Consider the following 19,816-nt stretch of genomic DNA (forward strand, 5'->3'; position numbering starts at 1 on the left):
TCTGGTTCTTCTGTGCAGAAGACTACAATACCCACAATCCTTTTCATAGACCAGTGGCACTGAAGTTGTCTGCTTTTTTTCTCCAACGGGAGGGGAAGGAGAAGAGAAAAGGCAAGAGTCGTGACTGTGCTGTTTAGATAGGGAGAAGCGGTGTGCGAGCACGCAGCTGGCACGTAGAAAGACATTTTGTTATGCGTTAACTGTTCTAGTTGTGCTCAAATGGTAGCAGCCAGAGGAGCGCAAAGTATTTACTTACACTCCCTTTTTTTGCCTTTGAAATGAAAGGAAAACGTTTACGCCTGTATGAGAGTGACTGGGACTCATAACCCCTACTTGAGTTTCCGAAGCAGTATCACTACGGAAGTAGATTGCCCGATCTTCCTTTCCAGGAGTGGCTGGTGGGTTTGGACTTCCCACCTCCTGGTTAGCAGTCAAATACCTTAGGCACTACGCCACCAGAGCTCCTAATAGAGAGTGTATATATGTTTTAAATTTTTCATGTGAAACAACCCTATTGTTGTTATTGTTAGTATTCTCAGCAGCTCACTCAGAAAAGCGGGCGAAGGTTCTTAACTTGGGGATTCATGGACAGGCTTTGGAAATGAGCCAGAGAATCACTCGACAAAATTTGAGGTGCATGTGAATTTTGTTGTTGTTTGTTTGTTTTGAGGAGGAACTACAGCGTTCTCGAATGTCTTAAATGACCAAGGGTCCTAAAGAAAATGTTAAGAATCTTGTAGTTAGGAAGCCAACTTGGAGCAGCATACCGAATTACTGTACTTTGAGGGTTTCTAATATCTCATTGTTTTAAGCTTTATGAGCGAATACTGCTAAAACATCCAGATTCAGAGTATTTTTCTTGTTTTTGAAATCAGCAGGAAACTGCTGCAAAGAAAACTTCGTTTTAGAATAAACATCTCGTATCTTCTCCAGGTTTTCATTTTACCTTCCATCACATGCCTGGCATAGTTAGTAGCTTCCCTTCAGTCCTTAACTTTTTATTTTGAAAAGTTTAAAATATGCAAAAAACTTAGAAAAAGGTGTAGTAAGCACTCACATCCTCTTCAACTAGATCCCATAATGAACATTTTTGCCACAATGGATTTCCTTTTCTATTTACTTTTTTTAAAATCTAAAACGCTTTTAAGTTGCATGAATATCATGATATTTCACAGCTAAATACTTTGGGTACATCTTGTAAGTATAAAGGCATTCCCCTAATAACCACAATTTACACTCACAAGAAAATGAAAAATAATCCACCACCTCGTATCTATTCCCTATTTTAATTTCCTTAATTACCTTAACAATCACTTGTCTGTCACTTTGTCATACTGTGGCAGCTTGCATGCTGCTGGGATGCTGGAAGCTATGCCACTGGTATTTCATATACCAGCAGGGTCACCATGGGTTTCAGTGGTGCCTCTGTGCTAATATACACTAGTAAGGAGGACCTAGTGATCTACTTCTGAAAAAAATTGCCTAGTGAAAATGTTATCAACAGCAACAGAATGTTGTCTGATACAGCACTGGAAAATAGGCCCCTCAGGTTAGAATACACTCAGGATGCAACTGGGAAGAGCTCCCTCTGATAGTAGAGTCGCCCTTGAGATGTGGTTGGGGTAAAGCTTTCTGGACTTTTCATTTGCTGATGTGGCACTACTCAAAATGAGAAGAAACAGCTGCAAACTTTCATTAATAACTGAAACATGGAATGTACGAAGTATGAATCTAGGAAAATTGTGAAAAGTGAAATGGATCACATAAAGATCCATATCCTAGGCATTAGTGAGCTGCAATGGACTGGTATTGGCCATTTGAATCAGACAATCATATGGTCTACTGTGCTGGGAATGACAGATTGAAGAGGAATGGTGATTAATGCACCAACCACTAATGCCAAAGATAAAGAAATTGAAGATTGTGACCAACTTCTGCAGTCTGAAATTGACAAAGCATACTATCAAAATGCACTGATAATTACTAGTGGTTGGATTGCAGAAGTTGGAAACAAAGAAGGATCGGTAGCTGGAATATAATGGCCTTGGTGATAGAAACGAAGCCAGAGATTGCATGATAGAATTTTGCGAAACCAAAGACTTACTCATTGCAAATACTTGTTTTTCAAAAACGTAAACGGCAACTATACACGTGAAACTTGCAGGATGGACAGGAATCTACACAGGAATCAAATCAACTACATCTTTGGAAAGAGGTGGTGGAGAAGCTCAATATTATCAGTCAGAACAAGGGGCCAACTGCAGAACAGACCATCAGTTACACACATGCAAGTTGAAGTTGAAGCTGAAGAAAATTTAAACAAGTCCATGAGAGCCAGGGGAGCTCTGGTAGCATAGTGGCTAAGGCACTTGACTACTAACCAGATGGCTGGCAGTTCAAACCCACTAGCCACTCCTCGGAAGGAAGGTTGGGCAATCCTACTTCTGTAGTGATACTGCCTCGGAAACCCAAGGAGGGGTCTCTATGAGTCAGGTCTGACTCGACGGCACATAACAACAACAACAACAAAATGAGAGCCAGAGTACAACCTGCCAGAATTTAGAGACCATTGTAAAGATTTGAAGCACTGAACACTAATGACCAAAGACCAGACAAATTGTAGGATGATAGCAAGGACATACTACAGAAAGAAAGTAAAAGATCATTGAAAAGACAAGAAGGAGGAAAATACCAAAATGAACGTCAGAAGAGACTTTGACACTTGATCTTGAATGTAGTGTAGCTACAGTGATGAAAAAAGAGTTGAACAGATTTGCTCAAGAAGACAGAGTTTTATAACAAAATATGCAGAGACCTGGAGTTAGAAAACTAAAAGGAAAGAACATGCTACATGCTTATCAAGCTGAAAAAAACTGAAGAAAAAATTAAAGCCTGTAGTTGTAATATTAAAGGATTCTGTAGGCAAAATTTTGAATGACACAGGAAACATCAAAAGAAGATGTAAAGGATTCACAGAGTCACTGTACCAAAAAGAATTGGTCAACATTCAACCATTTCAGGAGATACCATGTAATTAAGAACTGGTGGTATTGAAGGAAGAAGTCCATACTACACGGAAGGAATTGGCGAAAATCCAGGCTCCAGGAATTGACAGAATACACATTGAGATGCTTCAACAAATGATACAGTGCTGGGGGTGCTTGCTCATCTCTGCTAAGAAATTTGGAAGACAGCTACGTTCCCATGGACTGGAAGAGATCCATATTTGTGTCCATTTGAAAGAAAGGTGATTTGATAGAATGGAGAAATTACTGAACAGTGTCAATATTACACGTAGGAAAAGTTTTACTGAACATGATTCAAAAATGGTTGCAGGAGTACATTAACAGAGAACTACCAGAAATTCAAGCTGGATACAGAAGAGGATGCTTAAAGAGAGATATCATTGCTGATGTCAGGTGGACCTTGGCTGAAAGTAAAGAATGTCAGAAAGTTTTATTGACTGTGCAAAGGCATTCAACTGTATGGATCATGACAAATTATGGATTACATTAATTGCCGAGAATGGGTATTCAGAATACTTAATTGTGCTCATGAGGCAGCTGTACATAGACAAAGAAGCAGTCATTTGAACAGAACAAGGAGATACCTGTGGTTTAAAATCAGGAGAGATATGTGTCAGCGTTATATCCTGTCACCATACTGAGTCAGTCTGTATGCTGAGCAGATAATCTGAGAAACTGGACTGTATGAAGAAGAATGGGATGTCAGGATTGGAAGAAGACTCATTAACAACCTGAGATACGCAGATGACAGAACCTTGGCTGAAAGAAAAGAGGACTTGAAGCACTTACTGATGAAGATCAAAGATTACAGTATGGATTACACCTCAGATGATGTTGTTAGGTGCCATTGAGTCTTTTCTGACTCATAGTGCACCTGTGTGCAAGAGAATGAAACATTGGCAGGTCATGCACCATCCTCACACATCCTTGCTGTACCTGAGCCCATCATTGTGGCCACTGTATCAATCTGTCTTGCTAAGAGTCTTCCTCTTTTTTGCTGACCCTCTACTTTACCAAGCATATACTTCTCCTAAGATTGGTGCCTTGTGGCAACATGACCAAAGTATGGGAGGCAAAATCTCACTATCTGTACAGCGTCTGGCTGTGCTTCATTCAAGACGTAAGGAAAAGAATAAATCCTCACAATTGAGCTAAAAAGCAACATCATGATAAATGGAGATAAGATTGAAGTTCTCAAGTATTTCATTTTACTTGGATTCACAGTCAACACCCGTGGAAGCAGCAGTATAGAAATCAATGTATTGCATTGGACAAGTCTGCCAAAGACCTTTTTAAAGTGTTAAAAAGCAAAGATGTCATGTTGAAGACTAAGGTGTATTTTCATTCATCTCATATTCATGGAAAAACTGGACAATGAATAAGAAAGACTGAAGAACTGATACTTTTGAATCATGTTGTTAGTGAAAAATTATTAAACGTATCATGGACTGCCAGAAGAGTGAAAAAAATCTGTCTTGGAGAAGTACAGCCAGTATGCTACTTAGAAGTGAGGATGATGAGATTTTGTCTAATGAACTTTGGACATGTTATATCTGTAGAGACTAGTCTTTGAAGAAGGACATCATGCTTGGTAGAACAGAGGGTCAGTGAAAAAGAGGGAGACTCTCAGTGAGATAGATAGGTTGACAGAGTGGCTGCAATAATGGGCTCCAACATAGCAATAACTGTGAGAATGGAACAGGACTGGGCAGTGTTTAATTCTTTTGTACATAGAGTTGCTGTGAATCAGAACTGACTGGATGTACCTAACAACAACAATTACCTAAAAATTCTTATTGTAGTTGATAATGTTTCACCAATCAAGGATAAAATTGAGGTTTGTATATTGTATACGGAGTTTATTGTAGTAAGTACAATACACTGATGGCATAGTGGTAAAATGCTTGGTTGCTAACCACAAAGTCGGTGGTTGTAGTGCTTCAGCTGCTACGTGGGAGAAAGATGTGCCAATCTGCTTCTGTAAAGACCCTATGGCACAGTTCTTCTCTATCCTATGTGATCACTATGAATCACTCCAACAGCAAGGGGTTTTTTGGTTTGAAATATATAGTTAACAAAACATTTGCCATTTCTACAATCTTACAGTATCTACTCTCTTTTATTTTAGAATTTAAACCAAAAAACCCAACTCACTGCCGTCTAGTTGGACCTGACTCATAGCGACCCCTCCTTGGGTTTTCAAGGCGGTATCACTATGGAAGTAGATTGCCCAACCTTTCTTCTGAGGAGTCGCTGGTGGGTTTGAAACACCAGCCTTCTGGTTAGCAGTCAAGTGCCTTAGGCACTGTGCTACCAGAGCTCCTTTATGAAAGTAAATTGCCAGGTATTTTCTCCTGCAGAAAATAGGAAGTTTTTTTTTTTTTTTTTTTTATAAAAAAAGAGGAGTTCTTAAAACAATTTACTTGTGTTATCAAGGCCATACTAGGAGTTGTAGAAAATAGCCCAGTTGTAATATGTCCATTTCTTTTGGCTTTTCCTTACCTTAAGCTCAAAGATATTATCAATTTCTGATACTTTTTCAGGTTATTGCTTATTAATCTAGATACATTAATATTATTAACTGTGAGAAAACACAGTAAAATTTTGAAAGGGAATTGTATCTGTTTTCATCTAAAAATTGTTTTTAATGCTTTTGGAGTAGTGTTCTTGTATATGGGTGTGTGTGTTTATGCCTTACCCACTTTTTCCTAGATGGAAAAAAAAAGTTTTATTGTATTGAATAAATATGCATATAAATGTCTTTCAGGTGTGTGTGATTTGCCCTCTGTAGGAAGCTTAGTTAGCAGTTAGCATGGTTCAAAAAAACATAGCATTTAAGATCCCCCACAGTTTGACTCTCTGCTGCCTCTCCAACCTCCTTTTCTTACCCTTCTTTGTTTACTTAATCCTTCTGCCAACGTGAACTAAATGTTTCCCTTACTCTCCCTTACTCACCCTTGCTTGTTCATCTTCACATTTTTGGTTATTGTGGTCCTTCTGCATCAAAATGCTCTTCTGCCTGTGGAAATAGTCTCTCCCTTCTTACTATGTATAGGTCTTTATTGGTATCTCTGATATGGCAGTGTCTTGAAAAATGAGATAGAAACTATGTCTGTGTCACATTTGTGTATTCCTAATCCATGTGCACACACAGAGAGAGGAGAAACGGAGACTTTGTGACTTCGTGACTTCGGCTGCAGCGGAAGCTGTGGCAAGGCAGGTCTCCTTTTCCACTGAGGGCTCTTCCTTGGCAGTCATGTGAGAGGTACTGGAGAAACCCACTGTGATCTGCTAATCTCCAGGAGTGCAGTGTTGTTTTACTGACTATAGTATTTTCTTTCTGCCTTGTCTTCTAGACTGATCAGAAGAAATGGATTTTAGAGAGGCTTATTCCAATACATGTTCTGCAGTGGGACTGGCTGCCAGGGAAGGAAATGTCAAAGTCTTAAGGAAACTGCTCAAAAAGGGACGTAGTGTTAATGTTGCTGATAACAGAGGATGGATGCCAATTCACGAAGCAGCTTATCACAATTCTGTAGAATGTTTGCAGATGTTAATTCATGCAGGTAAAGTAAATTTGAGGTATGGGAGGCTGGGCCTGCAAACTGGATTTGGATTAGTAGCACATTTTTTAAAAAATGGTAACATGAATAATATTTTGTTCATTTTCTGTAATCATAAAATAACTGTCTGTGCTTGTTTATGAAGGATAGTAAGTTTGCCAGCCTTGGATTACATCAGTATGGTGTTGCAACTAGACATTTATAAGTGGTGTCCTTCATATGGAAGTGCTTCTGCCTGGTCTGTTTTTGTTGCCTGAGCTAGGTGATGTGGCAAAAGTAATCTGCTGTTCTAATTTAAATATTTGTTAGTCACTGGTCATATTTATTCTTTCTTCCTTTCCCAAACAAAAGGAGTGGTGTAACTGAAATTGAAGGTATGTTTTGTTTGAATTAGTTTTTTTTTTTTAAATGCTTTTCAGTTTGGTTAATTTTGAGAATCTTTTAAATTACGTGGACTTTGAATTTGTAATACATATCCTTTCTGTATCCTTCAGAAGCTAATAAAATAATTTGAAAAAAATACTTACTATCTTGGGCCCTAGATTCAGAGACAGTGAAGTATATATATAGCATGGGCTGTGGGGTCAGATGAGATGTGGGTTCAATTCTTAGTTCTTCTTCTTACTGGTGAGTAACTGTAAAAATGGCATGGGGATGTCTGACCTTTTTGAACTTCATGAGGGAGAGGAGAGAGTGTCAAGATCAGTAGCCCAAGGCTGATTACTGTGAGGTGGAGGTCAGACATGCCTCCTCTCTCTAGCCTTTTTACTGAATCTGACAACAGCCCTCCCGATCATGGCAGTCTCTACTCAGTTGGGTTTGATAATTCATTGCAATGGACCATACTCACAGATACGGGGTTTGTTAGGGAGTAACATATTACAATTTAGGATCATGGACAACTCAGTTCTTTGATCAGAACCGCATCTTCTTAGCTATGCCCAAAGACAGGCCTCTCTCTGGCCCTTGGCCCTCAACTCAACCTCTACCCTACTTTGGCAAGTGTTACATAGTTCTTTAGCTCTGCCAACAAATGCGTGGAGGCACCCCATTTTGCCAGAAGTCTCCTGCCTAAAGGCACTAAGCTTTCTTGCTCTGCGGGTTGGCACACTCATTGTAACTGACTTGCTTTGTGGAACAGGAAGTCCAACGGGCTGTCTTGTGCCAGTCTTCTGTTTCTGCTGCTGCTGTTTCTTTGCTACTGCTTCTTGCCATTTTGTGCCATCTCTGGTGTTACAACTCTCTTTTGTCTATCTTCTGGGTCTGGGAGGTTCTCAGTGCAGGAAAGTTGTGTCCAAAGGCTGCACTCTCTGCTCCTGTCTCTTTTCTTGTTGGTAGTGAGGTCCCCAGTTTCCACTCATTTTTAAGCCTAGCTGAATGGTAAAACTCACCAATCCCTTCATTAGGGTTCCATACAACTTATTTGCATGGTCATACCCCTACAGTGACATGTACCTTATTTGTGTTATTAACAAGCTGTCCTGTCCAATCACCTTGGTGGTCGACAAGCACCTTATTTGCTTAGTCTCACCCACTCTTTTGGTGGGAGTTAGAAGACCATGGTGAGAAATGCCATGTAAAAGTGATACATCATACCATAATAACATTTGTTAAGTTGTTTTCCCCTGAAAATTGTGTCAATAATACAAATTTCATAAGGTAGTTGTAAGGCTAAAAGAGCTTACGTGAATCTTTTGTGGATGATTTACATTCAAGAGTATTGACCAGTGAGGAATGATGGCAGATTATTGTGAACAGGGTCTGGCTGGCATAAAGGTACATAAAAGGGGACATTTAAAAATGACGATAAAGTAAAAAATGCTTTCTGGTTTTGAAGAGTAAAGTGAGGTCGCTCTTATTTTTTTTTGAAAAAATTATGATTTGAATGAAAGTTTATAGAGCAAATTCATTTTCCATGCAACATTTCATACACAATTTTGTTCCATAACATTGATTACAATCCCTATAACGTAAAATCTCTCTTCTTACTTCCTGTCTGTGGTTACCTTTTCCCTGTGTCCTTCTCTCCTATGCATTCCTGCCCTCTGAGCTATCTCCCTGTGTAAATACTGCCCTTCTGATCTCCCGTGATTGATTGTTCTAAGGAGTGTACCTACCTCATGTAAATGTTCACGTTATACACCTGTATTGCTTGACTGGAAGCCACGGGAGTGAGTTCATTTCCAGGTCCAGAGGGTGACTAGGGCCCGTAGTCTTGGGGGGTTTAACACTCTCTATCATACCAGTAAGCCTGATCTTTATTATGATTTTGAGTTTTGTTCCATGTTTTTCTCCCACTTTATGCAGGATCTCCTACACTGATCCCTTTCCAAGTGGCTGACAGTAGTAGCTAGGCACCATTTAGTTCTTCTGGTCAGGGTCATGAAGACTGAGATTCACATGATCCTCTAGTCCCTTGGACTAATTGTTTCCATACATCTTTGTTTTTCTTCATTTTCCTTTGTTCTGGATGAAAAGAAACCAATTGTTGCATTTTAGATGGCCGCTTGTGAACTTTTAAGATGCTACTCACCAAGTACAATGTAGAACAATGTTTTTGTGTAGGTATATTATGCCAATTGAGCTTGATGTCTTCAGTGGCCATAGTACTGAGTCCATGGGCTTAACAGCTTGCTCCATCAGGGTGGTTGGCTGTGGCTAAGAAGTTTTCATAACTTTGCCCCCTGTTAGTTTTATTATACATGTGGACATTCTTAAAGCACATCCAAATACGTATGTAGAAATATTGTCTGCCAAACTTATATATGGTCATGGGTATATTCCCTTTTGCCTAGATATACTTGATCATTCAGCCTGTCTACCTATATATCTACCCATAGATTAATGTTTCTTATTACTGATAATGCAGGATTGTGTATCTAAACATGTTTATCTTTGTTGTCTGTACCTCTTGTGCACTTCCACTGTGTCTTCCTTTTCCTTAGTGTTATTGTGTTGGTCACTCACTTTTTTTTTTTTTTATTGTGATTTGGGTGAAAATTTACAGAGCAAATACACTTTCCATACAGCAGTTCACATACACTTTGTCTCATGATATTGACCACAATTTAGCACAATGCAACATTTCCTCTCCCACTTCCTCCCAATAGTTACCTCTTCCCTGTGTCCATCTCTCCATGCACTCCTACCCCCTGAACTGTCTTCCTGTGCCTGAGCAGCCCTTCTTTCTCTTATGCTTATTCTCTCCAAGAAGTGTATCTACCTCAGGTAAATGCTCAACTGATATGCCTGTCTGTTGTTTGGCTGGAAGCCACAGGTGTGTGTTCAATTCCAGACCTGAAGGGCAGCTAGGGGCCATAGTCTCAGTGGTTCCACCAGGCTCCCTCGGGCCAGCAAGCCTGTTCCCTGCTTTGGTTACTCACTTTTGGTATATTGCTTTCATGTCACCCAAATCAATACTTGCCTCTTACCTATCTAGCTAGCAGTGTTCCTTGCCTCACCTCCCATCCCTGGTAATCAACAAAGAACATTTCCTTCCATATGTAAACCTTAGCTTGACTTTCTACAATAATGAACTAATAAAATATTTGTCCTTCTGTGATTGACTTATTTCACTCAACATAATGTCTTCTAAGTTCATCCATGTTATGAGTTGTTTCACAGTTCTACATTATCCTTCAGTGTTGCATAGTGTTCCATTGTGTATATGTACCACAACTTGGTTATTCATTCTTCTCTTGATGGGCACTTAGATTGTTTCCATCTCTTTGCTGTAGTGCTGCAGTGAACATGAGTGCACATGTATCTATTCATGTCCGGCTCTCACTTCTTTAAGGATATGTACCTAGTAATGGGACTGCTGAATCACATGGTATTTATATTTCCAACTTTTTAAGGAATCGCCGTATTGTTCTTCACAGTAGTTGTATCATTTTACAGTACTACCGGCAGTGTAGGGGAGTCCCAGTCTCTCCCCATCCTCACTAGCATTTGCTATTTTCTGTCTTGTTGAACTGTGGTGTTAGTGCTGGAGTAAGATGGTGTCTCGTTGTTTTGATTTGCATCTCTCTAATAGCTAATGATCGCAAATCTTTCCTGATGTGCTTGTTGGCTGCTTGAATATCTTATTTGGTGAAGTGTTTGTTCATGTCTTCTACCTATTTTTTAATTGGATTGTTTGTGTTTTTGATGTTGAGGTGTTGGAGTTTTCTATAAATTTTAAAGATAAGCTCCTTGTCAGATAGGTCATTGACAAATTTTTTTTTCCTATCTGTAGGTTCTCTTTTCACTCTTTTTGAGAATTTTTTCATGTACATAAGAATTTAATTTTTAGAAAGTCTTAGTCATATAGTTTATCTCCTACTGTTTGTGCATTTTGGGTCATGCTTGATAGTCTATGCCATAAATTAGGGGCTTAAATTTGCCCTTATTTTTCCTTTGATGAACTTTACTGTTTTAGGTTTTATAGTTAAGTAGTTGTTAGTTTTGTGTATAGTGTGAGGTATGGATCTTGTTTCATTTTTCTGCAAATGGGTATCCAATTTTGCCAGCATCATTTATTAAGAGACTATCGCTTCCCCATTTAATGGATTTGGGCCCTTTGTCAAAGTTCAGCTGACCATATGTGGATGGATCTATTTCTGAGTTCTCATTTCTGTTCCACTGGTCTATGTGTCTGCCATTATATTACTACCAGACTGTTTTGACTTCTATGGCTGTATAGAAGGTTTTGAAGTCAGGATGTGTGAGACCTCCTACTTTGTTGTTCTTCTTCAGTAGTGCTTTGCTTATTCAAGGTTTCTTTCCTTTCCAGATAAAATTAGTAATTGATCTTTCCATGTTCTTAAAGAATGTTGATGGAATCTGGATTGGGATTGCAGTGGATGCATAGATTGCTTTGGGTAGTATTGACATTTTCACAGTGTTTAATTTTCCTATCCATGGGCATAGTATGTTCTTCCATTCATGTAGATCTTTTCCAGTTCTTGAAGTAGTGTTTTGTAGTTTTTTTTTGGTATATGTCTTTTGTGTCCTTGGTAAGATTTATTCCCCAGTATTTTATCTTTTTGATAGCTATTGTAAGTGGTATTGATTTCCTTATTTATTTTCACAGATCCCTTTGCTTATGAAGAGGAATCCAGCTGATTTTTTATGTTGATCTTGTATCATGCCACTATGCTAAATCTTTCAGTTAGTTTCAGTAGATTTCTTGCTGAGTCTCTTGGATTTTCTGTGTATAGGATCATATCATCTGCAAATAGGGATAGTTTTGCTTCCTTCTTACCATTTTGGATGTCTTCTATTTCCCCTTCTTGCCTTATTGCTCAGGCTAGGACTTCCAATATAATGTTACTTATGTGATGGATTACATTGATTGTTTTTTTAGTTGAACACCTGTTATGAATCCTCCTTGTCATGATATATCATTTTTTTGATATGTTGTTGGTGTCTATTGGTTAGGATTTTTTTTCCCCCACATGAACTAAAGTTTATTAATGAGAAAGGAGAGGGGAGGGGCTTAGGAGAGAGAGACAGAGAGGGAGTTGTGAGGGAGAGATAGAGAGGGGCTTTTGCCAGTGCTAGCTTTGAATCTCTCTCTGAACAAAGTATTTCTTCAGGTTTATAAAGGGTTTTAGGTGGGAATAAGGCATAATCTTTACTCATAAAATAGGTAGGGGTTTCTAGGAAAAAGGTGGGGTTATGAAGATCAGATGCATGTGCAGGAAATAGCCAAGATTGATTCCACTGCTAAAGTTGTCAGAACAAAGATGGAATACGTCACAAAGGCTGTTGGGATGCATGAGATGGTTTATTCTGGGATGTTGGTATGCATGATGTTTGTGGACCCTGGTTTGAGTCCCAGTGAGCAACGCCTATTCTTTTTTTTCTCTTTTTTAAGATTTTTTATTGTGACTTGAGTGAAAGTTTACAGAGCAAATTCATTTTCCATACAGTGGTTCATATACATTTTGTTTCATAACACTGACTGTGATCCCCACAATGTAACAGCTTTTCCCCACTTCCTCCCTGTAGTTACCTCTTTCCTGTGTCTTTCCTATGCATTCCTGCTCCCTGAGGTAGCTACCTGTGCAAATATTGCCCTTCTGTCCTCCAGTAATTGATTGTTCCAAGGAGTGTATCTACCTGGTGTTAGTGTTCTCCTATATGCCTTTCTGTTGTTTGGCTGGAAGCTATGGGAGTAAGTTCAGTTCAAGGCTTGAAGGGTAACTAGGGGCCATAGTACAGGGATCTAACCAGGTTGTATCAGACCAGTAAATCTGGTCTTTTGTTTTTATCATTTTGAGTTTTGTTCCAAATTGTTCTCCAACTTTATCCAGGATCTCTTGCATTGATCCCTTTCTTAGTGGTTGACAGCACTAGCCAGGTACCATGTAGTTCTTTTGATTTCGTGGTCATCTAGGCTGGAGTTTCCATGGTCTACTAGTTCCTTGGGAGCTCTGGTAGCATAGTGGCTAAGACACTTGCCTGCTAACCAGACGGCTGGCGGTTCAAACCCACCAGCCACTCCTCGGAAAGAAGGTTGGGCAATCCTACTTCCGTAGTGATACTGCCTCGGAAACCCAAGGAGGGGTCGCTATGAGTCGGGGCCGACTCGACGGCACATAACAACAACAACAACAACAACAACAACAACAACAACTAGTTCCTTGGACTGTTTGTTTCCATGTGCCTTTGGTTTTCTTCATTCTTCTTTGCTCTGGGCGAGGAGAGACCCATTGTTGAATCTAGATGGCTGCTTGCAAGCTTTTAAGACCCCAGTCGCTACTCACCAAAGTAAGATATAGAACAATATTTTTGTATAGCATATTATACCAATTGAACTTGATGTCCCTTGCAACCATGGTCCCAAACCCAAAGGTCCAACAGCTTGTTCCCTCAGGGTGGCTGACTGTGCCTAAGAAGTTATCATAAATTTGCCCTCTGTTAGTTCTATTTATATGGACATTCTTACAACACATACAAATAAGTATGTAAAAATATCATCTGCCAATCTTATTTATGGTCATGGGTATATTCCCTTTTGTCTAGACAAACCTGATCATTCAGCCTGTCTACTTATCTATTTACCCATAGATTAATGTTTGTTATCATTGATAATGCAGTTGTTGTTGTTGTTGTTGTTTGCCATCGAGTCAGCCCCGACTCATAACGACCACTCCTTGGGTTTTTGAGGCAGTATCACTACGGAAGTAGGAATGTCCAACCTTCCTTCCGAGGAGTGGCTGGTGGGTTTGAACCGCCAGCCTTCTGGTTAGCAGTCAAGTGCCTTAGGCACTATGCTACCAGAGCTCCCGATAATGCAGTACTGTATATATAAAAATGTTTATCTTTTTTGTCTGTACCTCTTCTGTGCCTCTCTGTGTCTTCTTTTTCCTTAGTGTTATTGTGTTGGTCACTAGCTTTTGGTATATTGCCTTTCCTGTCACCCAAATCAGTACTTGTCTCCTACCTATCTAGTAATTTTTCCTCCCCTCCCTTCCCATTCCTGGTAACCAGCAAAAAAAGTTTCCTTCCATATATAAACCTTTGCTTGACTTTTTACAGTCATGAACTAATACAATATTTGTCCTTCTGTGATTGATTTTTTTCATTTAGCATAATGTTCATCCACATTATGCAGTATTTCACAGACTCTACATTATTCTTTAGTGTTGCATAGTATTCCATTGTGTGTATGTACAATAGTTTGGTTATCCATTCTTATGGGCACTTAGGTTGTTTCCATCTTTTTGTTATTGTTATTGTGAATAGTGCTGTGATAAACATGGGCATGTATATATCTGTGTTCTGGCTCTCACTTCTTTAGGATATATACCTAGAAACAGGATTACTGGATCAAATGGTATTTCGATTTCCTTTTTAAGGAATTGTTTTGGCTATGATTTTGTTGGAGATGTTTATGTCTATATTTATGAGGGTCATTGGTCTATAGTTTTCCTTTTTAGTGTTGCCTTTGCCTGGTTTTGGTGTCAAGGCTATATTTGCTTCATAAAATGAATTTGGGAGCATCCCATCCTTTCCTATGTGTGGAATAGTTTGGTTAAGTTTGGGGTCAGCTCTTCTCTAAATGTTTGGCAGAATTCTCAGTGAAACCGCCTGGGCCAGGACTTATTTTTGTTGGTAGATTTTTTTTATGACCTGTTCAGTTTCTTCTCTTATTATAGGTCTGTTAAAATTTTCTACCTCAATCTGTGTTAGTTTAGGTAAGTAGTGTGTTTCTAGAAATCTGTCCATTTCTAGGTTTTCAAATTTGATGGAGTACAGTTCTTCATAATATTCTGATATTAGCCTTTCAGTTAGGAGCTCTGGTAGCATAGCCTCAGAAATCCAAGGAGGGGTCGCTATGCGTCAGGTCTGACTTGACGGCACATAACAACAAACACATCCTTTAAATTTTGGTTGGTTCTGTTGATGTCACCCATTTCATTTCTTACTCGTGTTATTTGCATCTTCTCCTTCTTTTCCTTTATGAAGTTTTCCAGTGGTTTGTTGATTTTATCAATCTTTTCAAAGAACCAACTTCTAGTCTTGTTGATTTTCTATTATGTTTCTGTTTCATTTCTCTCTCTCTCTCTCTCTCTTTTTTTTGTTGCTGCTCTTTGTCTAATTGTTGGAGACATTGGGTTAAGGTGTTGATTTTGGTTCATTCTTCTTTTTTGATGTTTGCATTTATTGCTATAAGTTGCCCTCTGATCACTGCTTTTGCTGTGTCTCAAAGATTTAGGTATCTTGTGTTTTCATTCTCATATAATTCAAGGAATTTTTAAATTTCATTTTTAGTTTCTTTTATTACTCAGTCATTGTTAGGAGGGTGTTATTCAGTTTCCATGTGTTTGCTCTTTTTCCATTGATCTTCCTATTGTTTCTAATTTTATAGCATTGTGATATAAGAAGATATTTTGTAGTATTTCAGTGTTTTAAAATTTGTTGAGGCTTGCTTTGTGGCCTAATGTAAGGTCTCTCCTAGAGAATGTTCCATGTGTACTGGAATATATATTATGCTATTGATGGGTGAAGTGCTTTGTAGATGTCTATAAGGTCAAGTTGGTTGATTGTGTTGTTTGGTTCTGTGTCTTTGTTGAGTTTATTTCCAGTTCTAGCTCTGGTAGCATAGTGCCTAAGGCACTTGAGTGCTCACCAGAAGGCTGGCGGTTCAAACCCACCAGCCACTCCTCGGAAGGCAGGTTGGGCAATCCTACTTCCGTAGTGACACTGCCTCGGAAACCCAAGGAGGGGTCTCTATGAGTCGGGGCCGACTCGACGGCAGACAACAACAACAACAACATCTTTCATTGAAAGTGGTGTATTAAAGTCTTCTACTCTGGTGGCATAGTGCCTAAGGCATTTGACTGCTAACGAGGAGGGAGGCTGATGGTTCAAACCCACCAGCCACTCCTTGGAAGGAAGGTTGGGCAATCTACTTCTGTAGTGACAATGCCTTGGAAACCCGAGGAGGGGTTGCTATGAGTCGGGCCTGACTCGACGGCACATAACAACAACAACACCACTATGACTGTGGAGTCATCTGTTTGTCTTTTCAACTCTGTTGGAAGTCTGATTTATGTATTTTGGGGCTTTTTTTATTGGGTGTGTAGATATTAACTATGGCTATGTCCTCTTGTTCATTGATCCTTTAATAATTATATAATGTCCTTCCTTATCTCATATGGTGGTTTTTGTCTTATAGTCAGTTTTATCAGAAGTTAATATTGCCACTCCTGTTCTTTTATTGTTGCCATGTAATATTTTTATACTTGCCTGTTATGTTAATGATAATGTTCAATTACTTCCATATTCCGTTGGATCATCTTTCTTTGGAATGGCACGAATATTGATCTCTTCCAGTCAGTTGGCCAGGTAGCTGTCTTCCAAATTTCTTGGCTTAAGTGAGTAAAGTGCCTCCAGTGCTACATCAGTTTATTGAAACTTTTCAGTGTGTATTCTGTCAATTCCTGGAGTCTTCTTTTTGCCAGTTCCTTCAGTGCAGCTTGGACTTCTTCTTTCAATACATTGGTTCTTGATCTTGTGCTACCTCCTGATATAGTTGAACATCAACCAATTCCTTTTGGTACAGTGACTCAGTGTATGCCTTCCGTGTTCTTTTGATGCTTCTTATATCATCCAGTATTTTGCCCATAGAATCAACTTGAGGCTTGAACTTTTCTTCAGTTCTTTTAGCTTGAGAAATGTTGAGCATGTTCTTCCCTTTCGGTTTTCCAACTCCAGTTCTTTGCATATTTCATTACAATACTTTGTCTTCTCAAGTTGTCCTTTGAAATCTTCTGTTCAGCTCTTTCATTTCTTCTTTTCTTCCTTTCACTTTAGCTACTCTCCATTCAAGAGCAAGTTTCAGAGTTTCTTCTGACATCCATTTTAGTCTTTTCTTCTTTTATTGTCTTTTTAAATGATCTTTGCTTTCTTCATGTAGGGTGTTTTTAATGTCATCCCACAACTCGTCTGCTCTTTGATCACTGATGTTCAGTGCATCATATCTGTTCTTCAGATGGTCTCTGAACTGAGGTTGGATATAATCAAGGTCATAGTTTGACTCTGGTGGATTTGTTTTAATTTTTTTTTAGTTTCCACTTGAACTTGCTTATGAGCAATTGATTATATGTTCCAGTGTATATATATATACTAAAAAATCCCAAACCCATTCCCATTGAATTGATTCCAACTCATAGTGACCCTATTGGGCAGAGTAGAACTGTCCTGTAGGGTTTTCAAGGCTATAAATCTTTATGGAAGCAGATTGCCATATCGTTCTTCCATGGAGTGAATGGTGGTTTCAAATTGCTGGACTTTCAGTTAGCAGCCGGGCGCTTAACCACTGTGCCACCAGGGCTCCTTATGTACATACACATGCACGTATAATCATATCACTTACCACTGCTCTTACCACCACTAATACCTTGGTGTGAGCCACATCATCTCCTGCCTGAATTACTACAGTAGCATTCCAACAAGTCTCCCTAAATGCCCTGCTCCCTTTGTATGTCATCAGAATGTAATTTCAATGTATTAAGAGATTTTTTTTTAAATATGCAAGTCAGATCATCTCTTCTGCTCAGAATTGTGCAATACTTCACCATTTCATTCTAGTAAAAGCACTGCTGCCTGGTATTTCATAGTGTGTATGTTCTCTTGATGGACATTTAGTTTGTTTCCTAAAGTTTGCAATAATAAGGAGTGTCTCGATGAATATCTTTGTGTAGTAGGCAAGCATTTCCATATGATAGTGTCTTAGAAGTAAAATTGCTAGTTTGAGAAGCATACAAATTGAAAGTGCTGACAACAACCACTTGCTGTCAGGTTGACTCTGACTGTGGTGTTGGACTATAATAATGCTCCAGAAGGTTTCTAATGGCTGATCTTTCGGAAGTGGTTCACCAGGCCTTTCTTTCTAGGTGCCCCTGTTGTTGTTGTTGTTGTTTTGTGCTGTCAAGTCGAACCTGACTCATAGTGACCCCTCCTTGTGTTTCTGAGGCAGTATCATTATGGAAGTAGATTGCCCCATCTTCCTTCTGAGGAGTGGCTGGTGGGTTTGAACCGCCAGCCTTCTGGTTAGCAGTCAAGTGCCTTAGGCACTAAGCTACCAGAGCTCCTAGGTGCCCCTGGGTGGACTCAAATCTCAGATCTTTTGTTTAGCAATCAGGTGCTTAGCCATTTGCATTACCCAGGGATTCCTAAGATATTGATAGATATCGCTAAACTGTCGGCTATATTAATTAGGACTCTTTCTATAATGAGTAAAAGAAACCCAGTTGAAACTATTGTAAACAAAACAAAAAAAAAGAAAATATAGTAAGTAGTTCATGTAAATGCAGAGTCCAGGTGGTAGGTCTTTTCAGGCAATGCTGACTCAAATATTCAAAATGATGTCGTTAGGACTCTGGGTCACCCCTTCCATCATTTCTGCTTTTCTCTGTGTTGGTTTTATTCTTAGGCAAGCTACGTCTTTGGAAGTTCTGAGTTTGCTTATTTTTGAAAAGAGCTCTTTATTATTGTGGATACTTATCTTTTGCTGTTACTTGTGTTTCAGAGAGTTTCCATACTTTTTTCCCCCAATCTTTTAATTTTTTATGGTATCTAATTTCTTTGTAATGCCATCAAACCTTCCTCTTGACTGATTTCTTTCCATCAGGTTATAAACATGCTGCAGTCTCTCCTAAGTAAGGCTTGTCTGAGAATTTTTCATGTAAAATTCTGTATGTTGTGGAAATTATTTTATGTTCCAACTATTTCTTAGAATTCTTTTTTTTCCTACTGTTTTATTTATTTATTTATTTTCACTCTTGTATTTATTTGTTTGTTTATTTTTGCAGTGTTCCCTCCCCTCCCACCCCTGGTAACCAACAAAGAAAGTTTTCTTCCAGATACAAACCTTTCCTTGATTTTTAACAATAATGAACTAATAGCATATTTGTCCTTCTGTGATTGATTTATTTCACTCAGCATAATGTCCTCCAAGTTCCTCCATGTTATGCAGTGTTTTGCAGATTCCACATTATTCTTTAGTGTTGCATAGTATTCCATTGTATGTATGTACCATAGTTTGGTTATCCATTCTTGTGTTGATGGCCACCTAGGTTGTTTCTATCTTTTTGCTATTGAAAATAGCGCTGCTATGAACATGTATGTGCATGTGCAGATGTCTGTTCTTGTCCTGGCTTTCACTTCCTTAGGATATATACCTAGTAATGGAATGGCTGGATCAAATGGTATTTCTAACTCTATCTTTTAAAGGAGTCACCATACTGCTTTCCACAGTGGTTGTATCATTTTACAGTCCCACAAGTAGTGTATGAAGTCCCAATCCCCCTACATCCTCGCCAGCATTTGTTATTTTCTGTCTTGTTGAACTTTGCTATTAGTGCTGGGGCAAGATGTTATCTCGTTGTTTTGATTTGCATCTCTCTAAACGCTAATGATCATGAATATTTTTTCATGTGTCTGTTGGCCACCTCTTTGGTGAAGTTTCTATTCATGTCTTCTGCCCATTTTTTAATTGGATTGTTTGTCTTCTTGTTGTTGAGACATTGGAGTTTTCTATAATTTTTTAGAGATAAGTCCCTTATCAGATATATTGTTGCCAAATATTTTTCCAATCTGTAGGTTGTCATTTTACTCTTTTATTTTTTTATTTTTTGATTTGGGTGAAGATTTACAGAGCAAATTCACTTTCCATACAGCAGTTCACATATACTTTGTCTCATGTCATTGACCACAGTTTACCACAATGCA

At 38.8% G+C, this 19,816-nt stretch overlaps 1 protein-coding gene across 1 annotated transcript in view; it reads left to right on the plus strand.

Moving 5' to 3' along the window:
• Window positions 1–6,396: 6,396 nt before the first annotated feature.
• The window catches only part of ASB3 (ankyrin repeat and SOCS box containing 3), a 143,500-nt gene continuing 130,080 nt past the window's right edge, over window positions 6,397–19,816 (plus strand). Inside the window, exon 1 of the mRNA XM_007954006.2 lies at window positions 6,397–6,592. Within this exon, the coding sequence (XP_007952197.2) occupies window positions 6,397–6,592 (196 nt within the window). The remainder of the gene's footprint in view (window positions 6,593–19,816) is intronic.

The sequence above is a fragment of the Orycteropus afer genome, unplaced genomic scaffold (assembly GCF_000298275.1).
Source record: "Orycteropus afer afer isolate SDZICR_OR568_19922 unplaced genomic scaffold, OryAfe1.0 scaffold00424, whole genome shotgun sequence".
NCBI lineage: Eukaryota > Metazoa > Chordata > Mammalia > Tubulidentata > Orycteropodidae > Orycteropus > Orycteropus afer.